Source organism: Aulostomus chinensis, chromosome 12 (assembly GCF_037954235.1).
Source record: "Aulostomus chinensis isolate RoL2024-O1b breed Wild chromosome 12, RoL_Achi_v1.0, whole genome shotgun sequence".
NCBI lineage: Eukaryota > Metazoa > Chordata > Actinopteri > Syngnathiformes > Aulostomidae > Aulostomus > Aulostomus chinensis.
Window position 1 is genome coordinate 24,201,260 of NC_141331.1, and position 19,982 is coordinate 24,221,241.

Genomic DNA, 19,982 nt, shown 5'->3' on the forward strand with positions numbered 1-19,982 from the left:
GTGTTGAGAGCACAGATCACCACATGACACCATTGGAGAATCAACACACTGTCCGTTTACTGGCTGACTCGCTCAGACATACCATAATTGCAGCCACAAGAAACCAGGCTATTTTGTTACCTAATGCAACACTAATGTGTGCAACCAGTGAGTGCAGACATTACACTAAGATGTAAGGTTCCTTTAATTAAATATTGTTTAAGCTTTGTAAGGGCTTCCATTATATTACAGGGCAAATTTTGAGTGGAGGTTACATTCTTGTGTTAATATTATTGTTTGTCTTTTGTTGTGATCACGCTTATGAACAGTAAACTTCTGCCACCTGTCAGTTTCGTATTAGTTTTGAAGTAATAAACACAGAAGATAAAAGATAAAAGGTCTCACTGGTGCCAGAGAGCTGAGTGGTCAGGTACTTTTAATACATACAGTTGTGAAGATGCACCACTAAAGCATCCAATTCATTTTCACACAGACAATTAAAGGCCTCGCCTTCCCACTATTAACTGTCAAATGTTGGATGATGCACGAGAAGTAATAACCCACACCTTAATATATCAGCAAAGACCTGTGAGTGATAGATCACTGCTTAATATGGCAGGATTTGACACTGAAATGAACCCGTCTGTCATTTTCCCTCATGCATGCGTCACACCATACTCACTGTATTTCTCAAGGATGGCGGTGGATCTAACAGAGACAGATAAATAGAAGACTCCCTTGTACACACAATACACAATAGGTGCATCTTCACTGCAGGATACAATTACCTCCATAAGCAGGCTTTAGTGCTTCATTCCATTTCTGGTCAATAAAATCCCTCCCAGGTGTAATAACATGACTGCAATAAGCTGCAGCTATATTATGCATGTGAGCAATTTTGGCTGCACAATAAGCTTAAACAAAGATACTTATTGGTGGGAGCTACATACCTCGGGGTGCAGAGATCACACAGAATATTGTCATGTTAAATTAATACATATTAGATTATTAAAACATTCACAAAGCCTCAAGGAGGGGAGGGGCATAAGAGTGTGTTGAGTTTTTTTTTTTTTAACATAATTGATAAATCCACTCGGGGAAAACAATGGTGATCATGAGCTGCTAGTGATGTCAGAAATGAATATTTTTAAGTTTGTTCCTCAGACACAACTAGAATTTTGAGTATGTTGCATTATTTTTCAGTCTATAAAGATAATTAATGAAAATAACTGCAGAGCTAGACGGTGGCAAAGGGATACTGTATATACCCAAACACACACCAGTTTATTTTTCTGCTGCCTTTATGCAGCTCAGCTCTCCATATTCATCATCCCATTTAGCAGTGCAGACAAAGGAGCGACAGTCAGTGGAGACTCCTGACAGGCAGGGAAAGATACCATCTATCACTACTCATAGCCAGCAGGGGGAGGTGGGAGTCTCTAGTCCTCAACAGGCCTCATCAACTAGCCCCTCTGTGTTCACGGTCTAATATTCAAATTGCATGGAAGCCGAGACTCCAGTGGTACCACAGTGCAGTGAAACACACCCTCTCCTTGTTTGTCCTTGATCAGAATGAACCACAGCCTGGATTTATGTAGCCAACAGCTGATACAGAGAGAGAGGAGAGGGGGGGGGGGGTACAGTGAGTCTGTAGAGAGTCTAGTCCGCCATATTTCATGCCAGGCTCCCACCCACAGTCTCGTCTGCAGAGCCAACCCTGTTAGCTCCGACAGCTGTTATCACAGAAACTGAGATAAATCGATACCACAACAACACACGTCAGCTCAAACAGATGGACTCACACACAAAAGTGTGCTCACACGCACTTCCCTGATAAACACACACATGTCCACCAGCTCTAAGCTGGTCAAGGACTCAAATAATGAGCACAGCATTATTTCACTTCAACAATAGAGATTTAGTGAATGGACATTTTTTTGTTAAATACTCAGCTTTTTGTAAGTATCATTTGTTAACCTTGTACTGGTTAGTACTCGCTGATGGAGTTGATGTCTGTGATTTAAATTGGGAGATATAAAGTTTTAAGTTTCAACAACTCTGCCATCACTGTCCGACTGTTCATTGCTGTGTGCTGGGAATAGCACAGAAGGATAATCAAAGAGTGAATATCAAAACCACCTGAAATGGCCGCTGAAATAAATTCTCATTAACATCAACATGTGAGACGGGTGGAAGTGGATTGGATTTGTTGGAAATTTCATGGTAGATAGAATTCCAAGACGACTGAAATGTAAGTTTCCATGGTGAGCAGAGAAATTGTATAAACCAATTAAAGAAACCAATTTCATTTCCAGCGACCAGTGCTTTAACACATACACAATGTATGCAGACATGTTCATAAGCGTTGCACGGCCATGTGCAGCAAGAGCACAATACACCTGCTCCTGCTAATGTTAACTAAAAACAACACAGGATGGTAGGGAGTTATGACTCAAGTAATCACCAATCTGGATTCAGTTGGCCTGAGGAGGAGCCGAGGTCCTCTTACCAGTGAATTCATGAAACCAGCACACATCAGACAGCACATTTTAAACGGGCAGAGCTGAAGGCAAACCGCTAAACACTGAAACAGACCAGGTCCATGATTTAAACATGTGCTACCCAGTACAGCATAGCAAACCCGTGCACGTTTCAGCAGCAGTGTCACCCCGCCTGAGCCAGACCTATTGCATGTTGTGTAAGAGTTTGTACTGATTCTGTCCTGAATCTGTCCTGCTATTAAAGGTGATTCAGACTACATTACTTATTTTCATATATTAACATATTTAATAAACTGATACATCTGTTCTGTATATATATGTACAGTGTATATGTATGTATATACATACATACATATACTATATATATATATATATATATATATATATATATATAAATATTTGTCAATCAGTGGATCATTGCATATTCCAACATGTGTTACATTTTTCTTTCTGACTGTCTTATGTTTGGTCCCTCAGTCAATGAAAAACATGTTGCCTACCCCAGCTGTAGCTGAATAGAGTTGCTATGCTAATGTTTTGGGGTTTTTTTTAACCTTGGTCATAATGGTGGTACTTGGAGTGTTTAATTTTTCTGGGGTGGTACTTGGTTAAAATAAGTTTGAGACCACTGTGATAGTACATTTAGACACATGTTTTCATTGATGCTGCCTCCACTCTAGAAATTTAAATCCCAATCAGTCAGGTATCAAAATATTTCAACAACCCTCTCTACTTCCCTTCAATTAGTGCCCCAAACCCAGACTAACCTCTTCTTGATTAGGTCCAGAGCTGAGCCAATGAGGCCATCTTTCATCTTATAGATCTTGGCTCCGTAGCTGGACAGGTCTGTTCCCTCCAGAAGGAGTGCTGGGCAGCAGCTGGAGGGCCGGTCCCAGTTCTCCCTGCTGGGCGGGAAGGGAACTGACCCAGCTGTTTCTAGACTGCTCCTCCTACGTCGGCTGTTACCATCATCTCCCCCTACAGGGTGGGCTTTCTCCTGTGCTGAGTTGGCGAGGGGCTGCAGGGGTGGACGTGGAGATGGGCCAGTGCGAATGGGGGAGAATGTGCTTCTAACAAAGGTGGAGGGGGTGGAGGAAGTGTTACTAGGAGATTTGGTCTGTGGGCCTTCATCAGGACTGCCTGTCCTTACACCTGGGCTCTTTTCTCCCTCCATGTCTGCACTCCACTCACTGTGTCCTCCACTATAGCGCAAAGGAGGACAAGTCAGATCAGAGAGCATTAACATGTCTGGGAGCACATGTGCCTTAGATGTTCCAGATACCACAGGGTCTCCTGAGAACTCCTGGTTAAGGTTGGCACACTGCTCACCCTCCTTCTGCCTCATCCTCTTAAACTCCTCAAATGTGGGGATATATAGGGATCCTACAGGACCTGTATCAAATTCTGACACAGAATCTGGTGCTTTTTTGTTACAACCAAGGTTGTCAGTGGTGTAGGATGTCTTAACCACTTCTGGGCTGGACAGGGAGCTGTGGAGAGCCAGGTTGGGGCTGCTGTTCTGCCGACGGAGTTGCAGGCGCCTCAAAACCTCCTGCTTGATCTCCTCAGGGCAGGTGATGCGTGTTGTGCACAGCAGCCTGGACCCTGCATCTGTGGAATTCAGATGAGGTACCCCTTCCTGTTCAGTGGGTGGAACACCAGGGGCCACTTGTGGCCGCAACGGGAGGGGCTTCACAGGCTCAACTGCTGACCTTGCACTTTGGAGCCTGAGTTTTTCCCTTAAGCCTTTCCTAGCATCCCATTCGTCAACACCACCAGGGAATAGCAATTGAGGGAAGAGTGGTAGATCCTTCCTGGGGAGCCCGTGTCGAGGATAGAATGCCAGGCTCTCTGGGTTGGGCATCACTCCATGGGCCCCCACCAAAGAGTTGGCCACCGGTGGCCCATCATACCAGTGGCTAGTGGAGGTGTAGCGCAAAATAAACTCACTGTCTACACTCCTGTATGGGGCAGCATTAAATGTGCACAAGCCTGAATCAGAAACTGTGTTCCAGTTTAGATTTTCCATACTCCTGTAAGGCCTGCTGCCATTACTTCCTGTTTGGATGCAGGGGCCCAGCGCCAGCCCCTGTCCTAGCCCTATCTCTGGAGGGCCCTGCCTACCAGAGCAGTGCCTCAACCCCAGGTTAGTGAGTAGTGTACTGCTGTTACACCTGGTCATGAGTGGGAATGGAGGTCCCTGAAGACTGTGATAGTAGGGTACACTGGATCTGTGTCTGGGGAAGGTGGCCAGGGGGTCAGGAGATAGGGGGAGGTTGGTGATGCAGGGCTCCATGTCAATGACGAGGTCAAGAGAGGAAGCACAGCCAGAATGTGAGCCAGCAGAGGCTGCGGTGGAGGCGATGGAAGGGCAGTCACATAGTAGTGGAGACTTCACGTCTGGCATTGCTGTGGCCTCAGCAAGCGGCCTTTAGACAGACAGTTGGCAGGTATGCAGATCTGGAGCCTACAGGGATGAAGAAACAACAAGTAGAGATAAGAAAAGAGATCAAAAAGAAAATACTCATCCTTTTGTACCGTGTTTGTGGTTCTGCCATTTAACTCGTCACAATTTCAATGTTTTTTGATCCTGAAGGACAATTTGTCTTGCAGGAAAGCCTAACAGACATATACAATACAATATAAAGAGCTGAGCCCACATAGGCAGATGAAGGGAGGGGGGTGAGGGCAACTGAATGCAACAGGCTTGTGGAAAAAAAGTGGTATTATGTTTGACCTTCCCAGCATCAGACTACATGCAAAATAAAAGTGCTTATTGACACAATAAATGAATACAACAGACCAACCTGGATAAAAACTCGGTTGTATCAGTATCAGTTAGTATCAGAAACATAAAACAGGTGAAAAGAAAGAGGTGGACGTGGCCATCGTGATATCACTCATTACATTATGAACTCCAATTCTGAAGTCCTGAGCACAGCATTTCTGCCATGGCCATCTTGATCTTTCTGAAGTGTATTTGACCGTATTTGAACAATAGTGTGGCTCTATGGTGGAACACCTCAATCCTGATTCAGCACTGCAGAATTAGTGACTTGTCAATCACTAGGTAACCTTTTTTTTTTCTTTTTTACAACACATTGCATCTAAATTTACAAAGTGAACATCATGATGCATTGAAAAATACTTCAAACAAAAAGGAAAACTGAAGTCATAAATCAAGTCAGACGTAAGGACATCCATAGAATCCCCCTGGCCTATATGGTGCATGTATGCACATATATGCCACATACAGTATAGGTCCCAAATATACTGCCTATATGTCCATATACAGGCCACATATGTCTCCTATATATCTTGTTTATATCCACATATATGTCATATATGTTCATAATACAAGGCATATATGTCTCTTGATTGCTGTCATATCATTGAATAGGCATAACCCTTATACCTTCATCACAAAGACATGGGCTAGTAGGGCCCTACTCTACCTACGAGGAGGTGTAGGAGGCTGTGATCACCTATTTGTTTGGTTGACCCAATGTTATTAATGCCCAGTAGGCACAGGAGGCTTGCTGTGGAGGTTTTTTTTATTTTTTTTTTTACAACTCTTTGAAAAAGTGTTGTTTACAATATTAACATTTTATAATTAAAACCTGAACCATACAACTAAATATATGGAAGATTGTCCATTAAAAACAAGAACAAATACTAGGATATTTAATTTTAATTTTTTTTTTTAACGTCGTGCAACATGGCCAGTTTACAGAGCAAAAGTTATTCAAGTAGCAAGTAAGTTAGGTATAGCAGTTGGGCACTGCTACGAACAGCAAGCTCACTGAGTTATGCCGCCTGCACAAGAGGCCATGAATTATCTTTTTTTTCCCGTTTGTTTTGAGAGGATGTTTTATTATTTTTGTTCTGCTAGTATGTGAATAAATTTATGTTAGAGTTAAAGACATATTGGGTTTTGATTTATGGATTTAATTATTCATGTACATAAAGGCATATTTGTTTTAAATTACGAATATCACACGGGTAAGAATTGATCATATAGGTCCACATATAGGTTTGACATATAAGTGAACTGTAAAAAAAAAAATTGGCTCATTTCCATTATATGTATAATATATGTAACCTATATGTACATATATGCAACCTACATATGCATCAAGGCCACCAAAGAAATCCACAAACAGAAGATTGAGGAACAGCTCAACAACCCCCGGCAGGTGTGGTAGAGCATACAGTCCATCACCAACTACAGGGGCTGTACTGTGTCAGCTGGGGACTCAGACGGAGCACAGGCAGAGGAGCTGAACAGCTTCTTCGCTCGCTTTGAGTCCCAGGCACAGCACTCAGCCACACCACCCCAACCCCCACTCCAACCCACAACGACTTCTGATAGCCCCCCATTCACTGTGGGGCTGGAGGACGTTAGACGGGTACTTCGCGCCGTCAACCCCAGGAAGGCCACGGGCCCGGATGGAGTACCACGGAAAATGCTGAAGGCATGTGCAGACCAGCTAGCACCAGTATTCACTGACATTTTCAACATGTCATTGATACAAGCCAACATCCCAGCCTGCCTGAAATCAGCCACCATCATCCCAGTCCCTAAAAAGTCACCCACAACCACCCTCAATGACTATTGCCCAGTAGCACTCACACCAATCATCACAAAATGCTTTGAGAAATTGGTGCTGAGACACATCAACGCCTGTCTCCCCTCCACCCTGGACCTGCATCAGTTTGCATCAAACAGATCCACTGAAGACGCGATAGCCACAGCCCTCCACTCTGCACTGAGCCACCTGGAGAAAAGAGGAAGCTATGTCAGGATGCTCTTCGTAGACTACAGCTCAGCCTTCAATACAATATTACCGGACATTCTAATCCCCAAGCTACCTGACCAGGGGCTCCCACCATCCACCTCTTCCTGGATCAAAGACTTCCTGGTCAACAGACCCCAGCATGTGAAGCTGGGCCCCCACCTATCATCAGCCTGCTCTCTCAGCACCGGCTCACCCCAGGGGTGTGTGCTGAGTCCACTGCTCTACTCACTCTACACGCATGACTGCAGATCCACTCACCCTGAGAACATCATCGTCAAATTTGCGGATGACATGACAGTGGTGGGCATCACAGGGGGAACAAGGCAGCCTACAGAGATGAGGTCCTTAGACTCAGCCAGTGGTGTGCAGGCAACAACCTGGCGCTGAACATATCAAAGACTGAGGAATTCATTCTGGACTTCCGTCCGAACAGAACCCCCCCTGCACCCCTTTACATCAATGGGGAAAGTGTGGAGTGAGTAGAGACCTTCAAATTCCTCGGGGTTCACATCTCTGCTGACCTCTCCTGGACAGCCAACACGTCAGCACTGGTTAAGAAGGCCCAGCAGCGACTCCACTTCCTGAGGGTGCTCAGGAAAGAACAGCTTGACACCAACCTGCAGGTGACCTTCTACCGCTCAACCATTGAGATCCTGCTGATGTACGCTGTGTCAGCATGGCACTCCAGCTGCACTGAAGCTGACAGGAAGAGTCTGCAGAGAGTGACCAACACAGCACAAAAGATCATCGGATGCCCCCTGCCTGACCGAACCACCATCTACACCTCACGCAGCCTTAACAAAGCCAAGAACATCATCAAGGACAGCACTCATCCCGCATTCCACCTATTCAACCTGTTGCCCTCTGGCAGGCGCTACAGGTCCATCCCAGCAAAGACAAACAGACTCAGGGACAGCTTCTTTCCCAAAGCTGTCACCATGGTCAACGCAAGCTTGCACTAAGGAACTGAAGTGCCTCCGCACAATTACCGGCACTATCTTTTCCCCTACCAAATCTGCCAGCCTCCTACACAAAACCAGCTCAGGATGAAGACTGAACTGTATAAGTACCTCTATATGTTTTGCAATATCACCAGGACTGTTCTGCCATGTTTGCACTGCAAATGCTATGTCACCTCAATCTGTTGATGACACAGCCACCTTGAATCTGGTACTAGAATGTGCCTGTGCACCTAGATGCACCACAGCACCACTAAAAGCTGCTATCCACTCCCACATGTATCCAAAGTGGGACTTGCACAAGCCTGTTTACAGTTGTACAGTCTATGTACATGTCTTATATGGATAAGTATATGTCCTTATGTCTTTGCAGAGTCTATGTACAGTTATGTCAGTACTAGTCCTATAGTAGGTATCGTAGTGTAAATATGTGTCTATGTATATTTTTCAATTTATATGTGCACATCCTAAGGAGCAGCGTTGCATCTCATTGTACCTGGTATAATGACAATAAGGCATTCTATTCTATTCTATTCTATTCTCTATATGTACATTTAATATAGGAAATCGGCCAAAACTTTATATCTCACCTATATGTCAATGTCATGTGGACATATATGTTAAACATAGATGTTACATATAGGTTTTTTTCCATGTTGGTAGCAACAAGTGGGCAGGTTTTGATCAATTAATTCACATTATCGGTAATAACTTTGAAAACTGTACTGTTTTGTTTTGACAGTACTTCTCCCACTGACCAGACAGCCATTAGTTTACATTATTTCCATGTAGAAATAATGTTGCAATGTTGTAATAATGATTAAAATGTGACATTTGTACTTTTTTAATATCCCAGAATAAAAGGATATACAAAAGAAAGAACAATCAAAGTGCAGTAATGTGTACCAGTGGCCTGTGACCGTGGCACTGTTGATTTAAATAAGCATTTCTTCACAATGGTAAGGTGACAGACAAAATCAATGGAATGGTATTTATATTGCACCCTTTCACCTTGGCAGTACTCGAATTACTCTACAATGATACCTCTCTCTCTCTCTCTCTCTCTCACACACACACACACACACACACACACACACACACACACACACACACACACACACACACACACACACACGCTGGAGAAGGCTGTCATACAAGGTGCCAACAATTACAAATTCAGAATCTTGCTCATGAGTACTTTGACATGGTCACTGGGGGAAGCCAGAATAAAACCAGCAACCCCTCCGTTACTTGATAGCCACTCAACCTCTGAGCCATAATGCATGGAACTTCCCATTAATAAAGCCCAAAGGCTGCCAGGAACAGTAAGAAGTTACAGCCTCAAGTCTGAAACAGTATCGTTCATTAAAAAGGATGTTTATTCGGGAGGTTAAAAAAATGGCGTAACCATTTAAATAGATACAATCATTTTCATTACATGTTCCAAGATGTGATACGGCTGCATCACTAAATCATATTGTTAAGGTATTATGGACTTGTTTGCCCATTTTTATGCGCATTTCCTCTATTTGCTACATTTTTATTTTGGATTCAAAGCCCAGCTGACAACTAGTATATTTAGAATGTTAATTGTCAAGATTCTGCAAGTGTGAGATTAAATCTGGGGGCAGAAACTACTCATGATTCTCAGAGATCATAGAAAATCTCAAAAAGTCATTATGGACTGTCTGTGAAATCCCATTACAATAACATCACATCATTTAAAAAAAAAAAATTCCAATGACAGATCCAAAACTTAATTGCATTAAAAAAAAACTCACAAAATAAAGTATTTTGGGTTGTGTTATTTTAATCTCATGACTAATTCACATCTAGTGAACATTAATTGTCTGAACACTGGCATGCACATCCATTCATCCATCCATTTTCTTCCACTTATCCTGTTAAGGGATGCGGGGGTGGGGGTGGGGACTGGAGCCTATCCCAGCAGCCCTCGGGCAAGAGGCAGGGTTCACCCTGGATGGGTCGCTAGTCCACTGCAGGGCCAGCATACATAGACAGACAACCGTTCACACTCAAATTCATACCTAATTTAGAGTATCCTATTAACCTGCATGCCTTGTTATTATATCACACAGACAAAGTAACCTGAAATTAACTGCACATCTTATCCAGATATTACTGAATCCACAGCTGAGTCTTCTTCTGACAAAGATTCATCAACTGTCTTCAAACACAGGGACAACCAGGCAACCCACACACATCTAGGAATATCAGAGAACAGCAGCTTTGGACAAAGGGACACTGCCTCTGAAGTGTGGTTCCTTCACCAGAATAATTACACACTTTTCATATAAATGGTTTCCTGTCTGCACCCTCTGGCTTTCTCTCTCTCTCTCTCTCCCTCTCTCTCTCTCTCTGCCCCAGGAATAATTATTATAGTGGGATTATTGCCCTGCTTGTCAGACTATTAAAACAGGAGATAGAGAGACAGAGATACAGAGAGACAGACAGGCCAAGAGTGAGAAAAAAAGAGCGGGAGCTAGGAAAAGAGACAAAAAGATGAGACACAAAAAGAGAGAGGAAATGAGTGTGACGTTAAGAAAAAGCGGTGAGCTGGGGGATAGTAATGAAGATAACTGCTTGGCTGTCTGTTGGCTACCCTCTCTGCACTTTCCTTCTGACTAATAAGACAGCAGTTGTAGATTAGCTGGGAGAAGGGAGAGTCAGAGAGAGGCTACCGCAGCCTGCTCTTTCTGTCTGTAATGAGTACAAATAGCGTGTTAACCACACAACCCAAACGCCTGTCATCCATATCTCATATTCTGTCTACATTACAGTCGGCAGTGCGGGGTTATGGCTGTGATTATGACTGATTATGAAACAGGGTCTCAGAGGGCTCATCCCTGATGCATTAGGTGAATAATAAAACCCAAATCTTCTTTAGTTTCAAATGCTCCCTAATGCCAAAGCACGAACAGGATGCCACACTTCTCTGCTGCCTTGCAGTAATGGATAAATCGCCATTCCTCACATACTACAAGCAAGCGAGGCTGCGATCACAGTTAATCAGTAACCTCCAGCACAGCAAGTACAGGCGTCTTGCCTCAAATCTCATTTGTTCATTGAATGAACGGTACTCCAAAACAAACAGAAAGGGGAGAAATCTGTCCATTTTTAAAGGAAGTGCAAGGACAATCTCAAAGGGAAGAATAATGATATTTTATATCTTTCTTCATCACAAATGCCATAAAAAGACTGAAAGTGTACCTTCTATGCATCATTGCTGTGTGCCACTCTTCTGGGCCCCATTGTTGATCAGAAGCTATTAAAACACATCAGTGAGCTTCACTGGGAAAGTGGGTGACATTTCACTAGCATAAACAATGTAATTTTACTTTGACTCAGTCCCTCTTTCAGGGGAATGAGACAATCATAGCTAGTCAATGAAAACAGCTCTGTTAAGGCTGCTCATGTGAGTGGCGTCTTCAGCTTCACCTTCAAGAACAGCAATGAGTTTCTACGGGGATTAATCTGGAATCATTAACACTTGTATTTACTGGAAGGACATGGAACAAATTTACCTGTGCAATATCATTCACTCGTGCCTGATTCCTAACCAGGGACTCATAAACTGTAAATCAGTGTGTCCGGAAGGCTGTCATGTCCCTTTGGTCGAGCATGTAGCTTCTCAAATAATGAATATCAGAGCACAGAACTGCAATCAGTTGACCCAGTTTCACACCAGAGGAAATCACGGTCTGCCCTGTCCCAAAAAGTTTATTGGTTGTGAGGGTCCATGCCACGGCATTAGGGGCTGTTGTCACCCAGGATTCAGTCTATCCTCCTGGCTTCCAGCTGGCACTACAGCGTACAGGCTGAGAGACACTACCTCCACGCTACCCTGCTGCCTCAGACCGCTAACCTTCACACACAAATATTGCCACCCCCACCTGACTGTTATGATGTCCATCCTGCACAAGCTGCACCTGCTGCTGTTGCTGCCCCTATGAGTTACCTCGCAGGTGCCAGGTAGGCTGAGCTTCTAGAACAAATGAAACCGCCTGGCCAGTCTCCCAGTGGCATTTAAAGGAACATGCCAACTTTTTGAGAAATGAGCTTATTGCTGTCCCCCCCAAGCCAGACAAGAAGATAGAGAGACCGCTCCCCTGTGTGGGCTTTTGGGAGCTGAGACCCATGGTGACCAGCTGACAGCTACTTAGCTTAGCACAATCAATGGTTGAGGATGGACAAGAAAGCATGGGGTGCATGTAACATATACAGAGGAGTTTATTGTGATTCAAACAGATCAGAGGTAATCCTCCTCATCCTCTCTGAAGTCAGCCATGATTAGAAGTAGCATTCTCATCGTTGTTCAAGTCATCAATAAGCATTTGTTTTATTAGCTAAAATTTTGGGGGCTGGGGCAAATCATAGTGCCCTCTCATGAAATTATTTCAAGTCTCTGATTCTAAAATTGTCATGTTGCTTTTAAATTATGGTATAGTGAATGTTGTACCTAACCTAGTTTTCAGGCAAGACCTGTTTAGGAGAAAAATGTGTTTGATGAATTTTGACGCATCTGTATTCCACAGCCTATTAACTACTGTTCATTGCGCTTAGGTAACAAGTTCAGCTTGTCTCTGTGGGTCTCAGCTCCATCATGCAGCACAAAGAGAAGACGTCTATCGTCTAGTCTGGCTCTTGGGAGAAACAAGTATATTTCCCTAAACATTGGCTTGTTCTTTTTAGATGTGTCATCTCAGTCATTTTTCATCTTCAAAAGCATCTTAAGGTGAAAGCACGTTAAAAGGAGGGTGCACTTGTTATTTGTTATTCTGCTTCACAGGCACAAACAAGGAAGTGCACGATTTTGTTTGGAAAAAAGGCGCTGATGTGTGGAATTTGGGTTCAATTAGCACAAGCACATGTATGCGTGTGTGTGTGTGTGTGTGTGTGTGTGTGTGTGAGTAAATGGGAGGCAGCATGCTGCTCAGCACGCCTGTGCCCCTCTCTCTTTCTCTCTCTCTGAGTGGGTGGAGTGACAGTGAGTGTACTTGCATTCTGTTGTTTGGCTTGAGTGATTTCTCTATGTCTTTCGACTTTATTATTGTTTTCTTATATGTTTATTTTTCTCTTACTTTGTGTTTGGTCTTGTGTTTTTAGTGTTGTCTTCCTCGGGAATTAACACCCAGCAACTCCTGGTTGGAAGCAGGCCTATGGCATTCGAAAATTGAAGTCGGCAGCATGCAATTTAATAAAAGAGGTTGAGTGTTACTGGCTAGATATAGTCAGCCTCACCTCGACACATAGCTCTGGGTCCAAAACCCAAGTTTTTCAGCGGGGCTGGACTCTCTCCTTTGCAGGACTTTCTCTGGGTGAGAGGTGGAGAGCCGGGATGGGCTTTTTGATAGCCCCCAGACTCTTTGCCTGTATGTTGGGGTTTACCCCAAAACAAAAGGGTTGCTTTCCTGCACCCTCTGGTTGGGGAACAGGTCTTGACTGTTGTCTGTGCTTCTGTGCCGAACAGCAGTTCAGAGTACCCATCCTTTTTGGAGTCCCTTGAAAGGGTGCTGGATGGCGCCCCGACTGGGGACTCCATTGTCCTACTGGGGGACTTCAATGCTCACGTGGGCAATGACAGCGTGACCTGGAGTGGCATGATTGGGAGGAACAGCAGGCTCAACCTGAACCCGAGTGTTGTGCAGTTATTGGACTTGGTCGTCCAATCTCCAGGGCAGAAGTTGCTGAGGCAGTGAAACAACTCTGTGGTGGCAGAGCTCCGGGAGTGGATGAGAGCCACCCTGGGTATCTCCAGGCTCTGGATGTTATAGGGCTGTCTTGGTTGACACGTCTCTGCAACATTGTGTGGACATCAGAGGCGGTGCCTTTGGAGTGGCAGACCGGGGTGGTGGTCCCCATCTTTAAGAAAAGGGACCAGAGGGTGTGTTCCAACTATCAGGGGATCACACTCCTCAGCCTCCCTGAAAAGGTCTATGCCAGGATACTGGAGAGGAGGGTCAGGGTGATAGTCAAACCTCAGATCGAGGAGGAGCAATGTGGTTTTCATCCTGGGCATGGAACTGTGGATCAGCTCTTCACCCTCACTAGGGTGCGAGAAGGGGCATGGAAGTTTGCCCAATCAGTCCACATGTGCTTTGTGGATTTAGAGAAGGCTTATGACCATGTTCCTAGGAACAGCCTGTTGGGGTACTCCGGGAGTAGGGGGTGGATGGCCCCTTACAAAGGGCCAGTCAGTCTCTCCAACAGAGGAGTGAGAGTCTGGTTCGCATTGCCGGCAGTAAGTCAGACTTGTTCCCAGTGAGGGTTGGACTCTGCCAAGGCTGCCCTTTGTCACCGGTTCTGTTCATAACTTTTATCGACAGAATTTTTGGTGCAGCCAGGTGGTGGGGGGGGGGGGGGGGGTCGAGTTTGGTGATGGGAGGATGTCGTCCCTGCTTTTTGCAGATGATGTGGTCCTCTTGGGTCCATCAGGCCACGACCTCCAGCTCTTGCTGGGGCAGTTTGCAGCCGAATGTGAAGTGGCAGCGATGAGAATCAGCACCTCCAAGTCTGAGGCCATGGTCCTCAGCCGGAAAAGGGTGGCCTGCCCACTCCAGGTCTGGGGGGGAGGTCTTGCCTCAGGTGGAGGAATTAAGTATCTCAGGATCTTGTTCATGAGTGAGGGTAAGATGGAGCGGGAGATTGACAGGTGGATTGGGGCGGTGTCCACAGTGATGCAGGTGCTAAACCTGTCTGTTGTGGTAAAGAGGGAGCTTTGCCAAAAGGTGAAGCTCTCGACTTCACCTTTTGGCAAAGCTCCCTCTTTACCTGTCAATCTACGTTCCAACCATCATCTATGGTCATGAGCTTTGGGTAATTACTGAAAGAACAAGATCGTGAATACAAGCAGCCAAAATGAGTTTCCTCCGTAGGGTGGCTGGGCTCCCCCTTAAAGATGGGGTGAGAAGCTCGGTCATTCAGGAGGGACTCAGAGTAGAGCCGCTGCTCCTCCATGTCGAGTCAGTTGAGGTGGTTCAGGCATCTGGTGAGGAGGCCTTGGGACTGACCCAGGAAATGCTGGAGGGGTTATATCTCTTGGCTGGCCTGGGAACGCCTCGGGATTACCCCGCAAAAGCTGGTGGAAATGGCTGGGGAGAGGACAATCGGAGATTCCTTGCTGAGGCTGCTGCCCGCGTGACCTGGACCTAGATAAGCGGAGGATGACGACGATGACCACTATACCACAGTAGGCTACTGCTCGAACTTTGTGGCAGCAGTTTTTGGTAGGTAACTTACTGGTTCTGGTCCATAAAGTAATGCTTTTCCTAGCTTGATAAGGAGAAACTTGATGGGGCAGCACGGAGTCCAAGTCTGTGAGACAAGTAGTCAGATCTCATCTACCACTATAAATGCTGGACCTAGAGAAGTAGAGTCTGTAACAGATTCATGTCAAGACTAAAATCATTTCATCTGTTTGCAAAACCTTTTCTCAAGAAGTTTCTCTCCTCAAGTGCAATTTTTCTTCGAGTGCACTGAGATAGTTTAGGTTCATGGAACAACTACTGCTCACTGGGCAGAATAAAAATAGTACCTCAAGAACACTTAGAGACTGCACACCTTTGCCAGGGCAAGCCAAACCAATTTCATTTTGATTACGTAGGAAAGAGCAGACTTATGTGTGCATTGTGGTATCAATACCACTTACTGCATTCACTAGGTGGCACTGTAGAGCACAACAAAAACTTTTCAATAAAAAAAACTTTAACTTCCCCAGGGTCTGTGATTATTACTATTTATTCCCCCAACATATTATTTACGGGCTACTAATGAGCAAGTTATCGTGACAGTGAGCCAGACTGTTCTGTTGTGTCACAGGATGCACACGAGAATAGGAGCAGCGAGAGTTCTCGATTTTGCAGCAGCACTTCGCGAGTTGTTACAAAGAAAACGACCACGGAATGTGAATAAATCACAATGGCTAAGTGCGCTAGTTCAGTGAAGAATGGACTGATAAGTATTTGTTCATCCTATCTCCCTCGAGCACTAAACCTATGTGTCTAATATGCCGAAAGAACAAAACACCAATATTTTGCATGCGGGCACACGGGCCTTTAACTTCCTCCAAAAATAATTTCTAGACCTTTAACATTTGTAGTTGAGGACCCCTGCACTACATATTATGTTGCTGAACAACCCGTGAAGACAAAACGTCACAACACAGTGTAATTATGATGTAAATCAAATGATGTTTTTTTCATCACAGGACTGGCAGCTGTCAGTGAATATTGGCAGCCAACTCAAGTTCCCACCGCATGTTGCTAAGACCCCCCTCAGGCCTGACATCATCCTGGTGTCAGAGGCAATGAAGAACATTGTTATGCTGGAGCTCACTGTGCCATGGGAAGAGCGTATGGAGGAGGCATTCGAGCGCAAGAAGGGTAAGTATGGCGACCTACTAAGCGACTGCCACAGAAAAGGCTGGAAGGCAAGGTGCTTGCCAGTGGAACTTGGGTGCAGAGGGTTTGCAGGGCAGTCTCTCTGCAAAGCTTACACTGTACTCAGCAGCACAGGTGAGAGGAGGAGAAGCCACCAAAACAATGGCCTTGATGGTGGTAATAAAATAAAGCTAATTCTATTTGTTACACTAATTCTTGTTATGCATACTATGATCCAATTCACATTTTTATATCAAATATGTTCCATTATCTTAAAAGTCATTAAGAATATAAACTGAATACCTATGGCTTTCACTGTCATGATTTTTCATTCTTCAGGCAGTATAGATTTGATATTAATGGGTGTAGCACAGGAAAAGTCCTCTCATTTTTAAAGCCATGTGGAATTGAAGAGCTCCAAAGAAAACAGCGGTGGACTGTTTCATTGTACTGTGGAGATTATTGTTACCTAGTAATTGCCAGAACATCAACATAATACACATCATAGAAATCTTTGCGGCTTCTTATACAATGAGCAGGAAAAATATTTTTGTTCAGCATTTTTGTGAGATTGTGAGTTTACTGAAACCATTCAACCAGCCTGAGCCATCTTCAGTGTCAGAACTGTTGCCAGGATGTGGCATTATAATGCATCAATACAGGTTAAATAAACACAAATACATATGGAAACAATTGCTTTGGAAGGGAAGATGAAGAACATAGTGGCTTTGACACTGCATAGTTCCAACTGCAGTTTGTACATCTTTTGTTCTTTTCCTACATTTCGGCTATTCTGTGTTGTTCAAAAGATCCTAGTTTCTGTGAATTAAATCTGTCTATCTATCTATCGATATATCGATCTATCTATCTATCTATCTATCTATCTATCTATCTATCTATCTATCTATCTATCTATCTATCTATCTATCTATCTATCTATCTATCATTATTTAGATTTAAACACTATGAAACTGTGGGAACAAACACAAACAAACACACCTCTCTCTGTTAGGTCCACCAATCCTCCAACTCATCCCCCTGCATTTTATGGAAATTCTGGAAGGTAAAGTTGAGCGGTACTACCTTAAATATATTCTCCTGTGCTATTCAATGGGGTGATAAGAACTAAGCCTGCTGAAGCCTTGCTATAAGGCTGAATAGTGAATTCATGTGTGCATGCTTGCATGTGTGAACATGCGTTTGCGTAGTATTAATGTGTATTTCTGCCAATGTGTGCTCACATCAGTGTGTTCATGTTGGCCTCGCCTCTCTCACTGTGCAGAGGTTACCTAATAACATGCCTCATGTTCCAGGGATCAGCTTTGGTAGGAAAAAAAACAACTCCTGGTGTTGTAGCCAGAAGGTCCTGCAGCTAGTAAACTGTTAGAGAACCGTCTGATCTTCTAAACTTACCCCATTTTAGTCTACGCTGCCTCTCTCCTCCTACAGATCATTGGCTCAAGTCCCAAAGTGCCTGGTTCCTCTTCTCCGTCTGTCTGGAGCTCCAACTGAGCAAGAGAGATGTGGCCCTGAGCTACAAATAAAGAGGGAGTAAAGAAGCAGAAAAACATCCCATCAATCAATGAGCTGCATTTTCTAAATATAATAACAGACTACCATGGCGGAGAGGAGTGCCCTGCTAACTCTGAGAGATAGACAGCGCAGCAGAGACAGATGGGTCGTGATACTGTAAAACAAACCGTGTCCTCCTTTTGCAAATTGAATTAGATGTTGAGTCAATTACATAATTAGAATTTGTCAGTCAGAAGAAAGTAGCAGAGATCACACATCAAGCTTGGTTTCTGGTTAACACTTATGATAATTAGTGAAATCAGCTATACTCACAACAAGGACAATATATCCATGCTCGCCACTATTTTAATATTATATTTTTCATTTTTCCTTAATGTATCACATTCAAACAAATTTAACAACATATTCAACGTCGAGCTATAGCTGGGTTCATACAATCCCTATCCAGATACACTAATATTGCAATCATAAGAAGAATATCATCATATCCAGATAAAAACTGTCTCATGTAACACTCCAAGGGAATCCACCTACTGTATCATCATAACGTGATCTGAGACTCCATATCAATAAACACACAAATCATTATTGCCCCTTCATGCAAATACACATGATAAGATCAATTCATTTAAACTAGTCACATTTTACATTGTACATCAGTTTGTATCAACAATATCTTTGATATCTATTTTCTCCTTCTTTAAAATCCTAGATGCAACAAAGACGTCGTGCTTCCCCCCAGTGGTTACTTGCTGCTCTCCATTTACAAGCCTGAGGTCCGGGGGCAAGGGCATGATTAATTGCATAATTTTTTAACACACTATTTTTCTGCAATTAATCACTTGAAATAAATCACTTATTTTGCCAACACTAATATATCAATGTACAATTCAACTTTTGACAGACAGTTGATGTGGTGGGGGGGGGGGGGATATTAATATTAAGCAGAATATACTGTATGTAGTCACCATAATTCTTTCCTTAAATTGTTCCATACAATTCAATAGAATATAGAAAAGATAAAACATTTAGCTGTATTTCAAAATCTTTCCAGACACGAACCTTAATTATAGCAGACATGACTAGAATGTAGACCAACACCCAACAAAACAGACAGAACTGTGTACCAGAGCAGATCAGAGACGTAACTGCCCCCTGCTCACGAACACATGCCCACCTTGTCTTGGAACCCGGCTGCTCCACTACATCAGCTCCCTCAGCTACACCGTCACAAAGGAAGCCAAATACTGTCATTCAAAGCCCAGGTCACATGTTTGCTGACGTTATCATCCCCCCTCCTTCCTCTCGTCCCCCCACGGGATGCTGGGACAGAGAGCACTGTGGCTGCATCATCCAAAGCTTTGACAAGTGACTGTCACTTAGAAATGACTCCCTCCCTCCAATCACTCCTACATCCCTGGAGTGCTGCATGATTGACAGGCCTACCTCTGCAGCCTCCCTTTATTCCCATGCAGGCTACTGCTGCAAAACAAACAAAAAAACCCATTCTATTCACATTTTCTTTGTTGCGAGAGCTGATGGTTTTAAACATTTAAATTCTCAGTTCAGTTCGGTCTGCACACTGGGAGACTTCTCTCTCAGCCATTTCCCTTCCCGAATAACCTCTCTCTGTCAATCCCACTGAAACAGATTGGCTTTGCAGACAGGAAATGGAAATTGGTTATCAGTACAGACTGAAGTATCCCATTTATTTATTTATTTCTCTTTTTATCTGGCAAGCTTTTAAATCACTGAGCCAATTCCCCGCTGCTCCAGCCCCTTTCATTCATCCTCTCTACTTATGGGCACTGC

The 19,982-nt window shown here is 44.0% G+C and overlaps 1 protein-coding gene across 3 annotated transcripts in view; it reads right to left on the bottom strand.

Moving 5' to 3' along the window:
* Window positions 1-19,982, bottom strand: part of arhgef49 (Rho guanine nucleotide exchange factor 49) — an 85,875-nt gene that overhangs the window by 19,047 nt on the left and 46,846 nt on the right. For 2 of the 3 annotated variants that reach the window (XM_086220855.1, XM_086220854.1), the window contains exons 2-3: window positions 18,051-18,171; window positions 3,248-4,947 (exon numbers count right to left, since the gene is read on the bottom strand). In XM_086220855.1, coding sequence (XP_086076981.1) covers window positions 3,248-4,887 — 1,640 coding nt within the window. In that variant the 5' untranslated portion in view covers window positions 4,888-4,947; window positions 18,051-18,171. The remainder of the gene's footprint in view (window positions 1-3,247; window positions 4,948-18,050; window positions 18,172-19,982) is intronic. The other variant, XM_086220856.1, reaches the window with a different exon arrangement.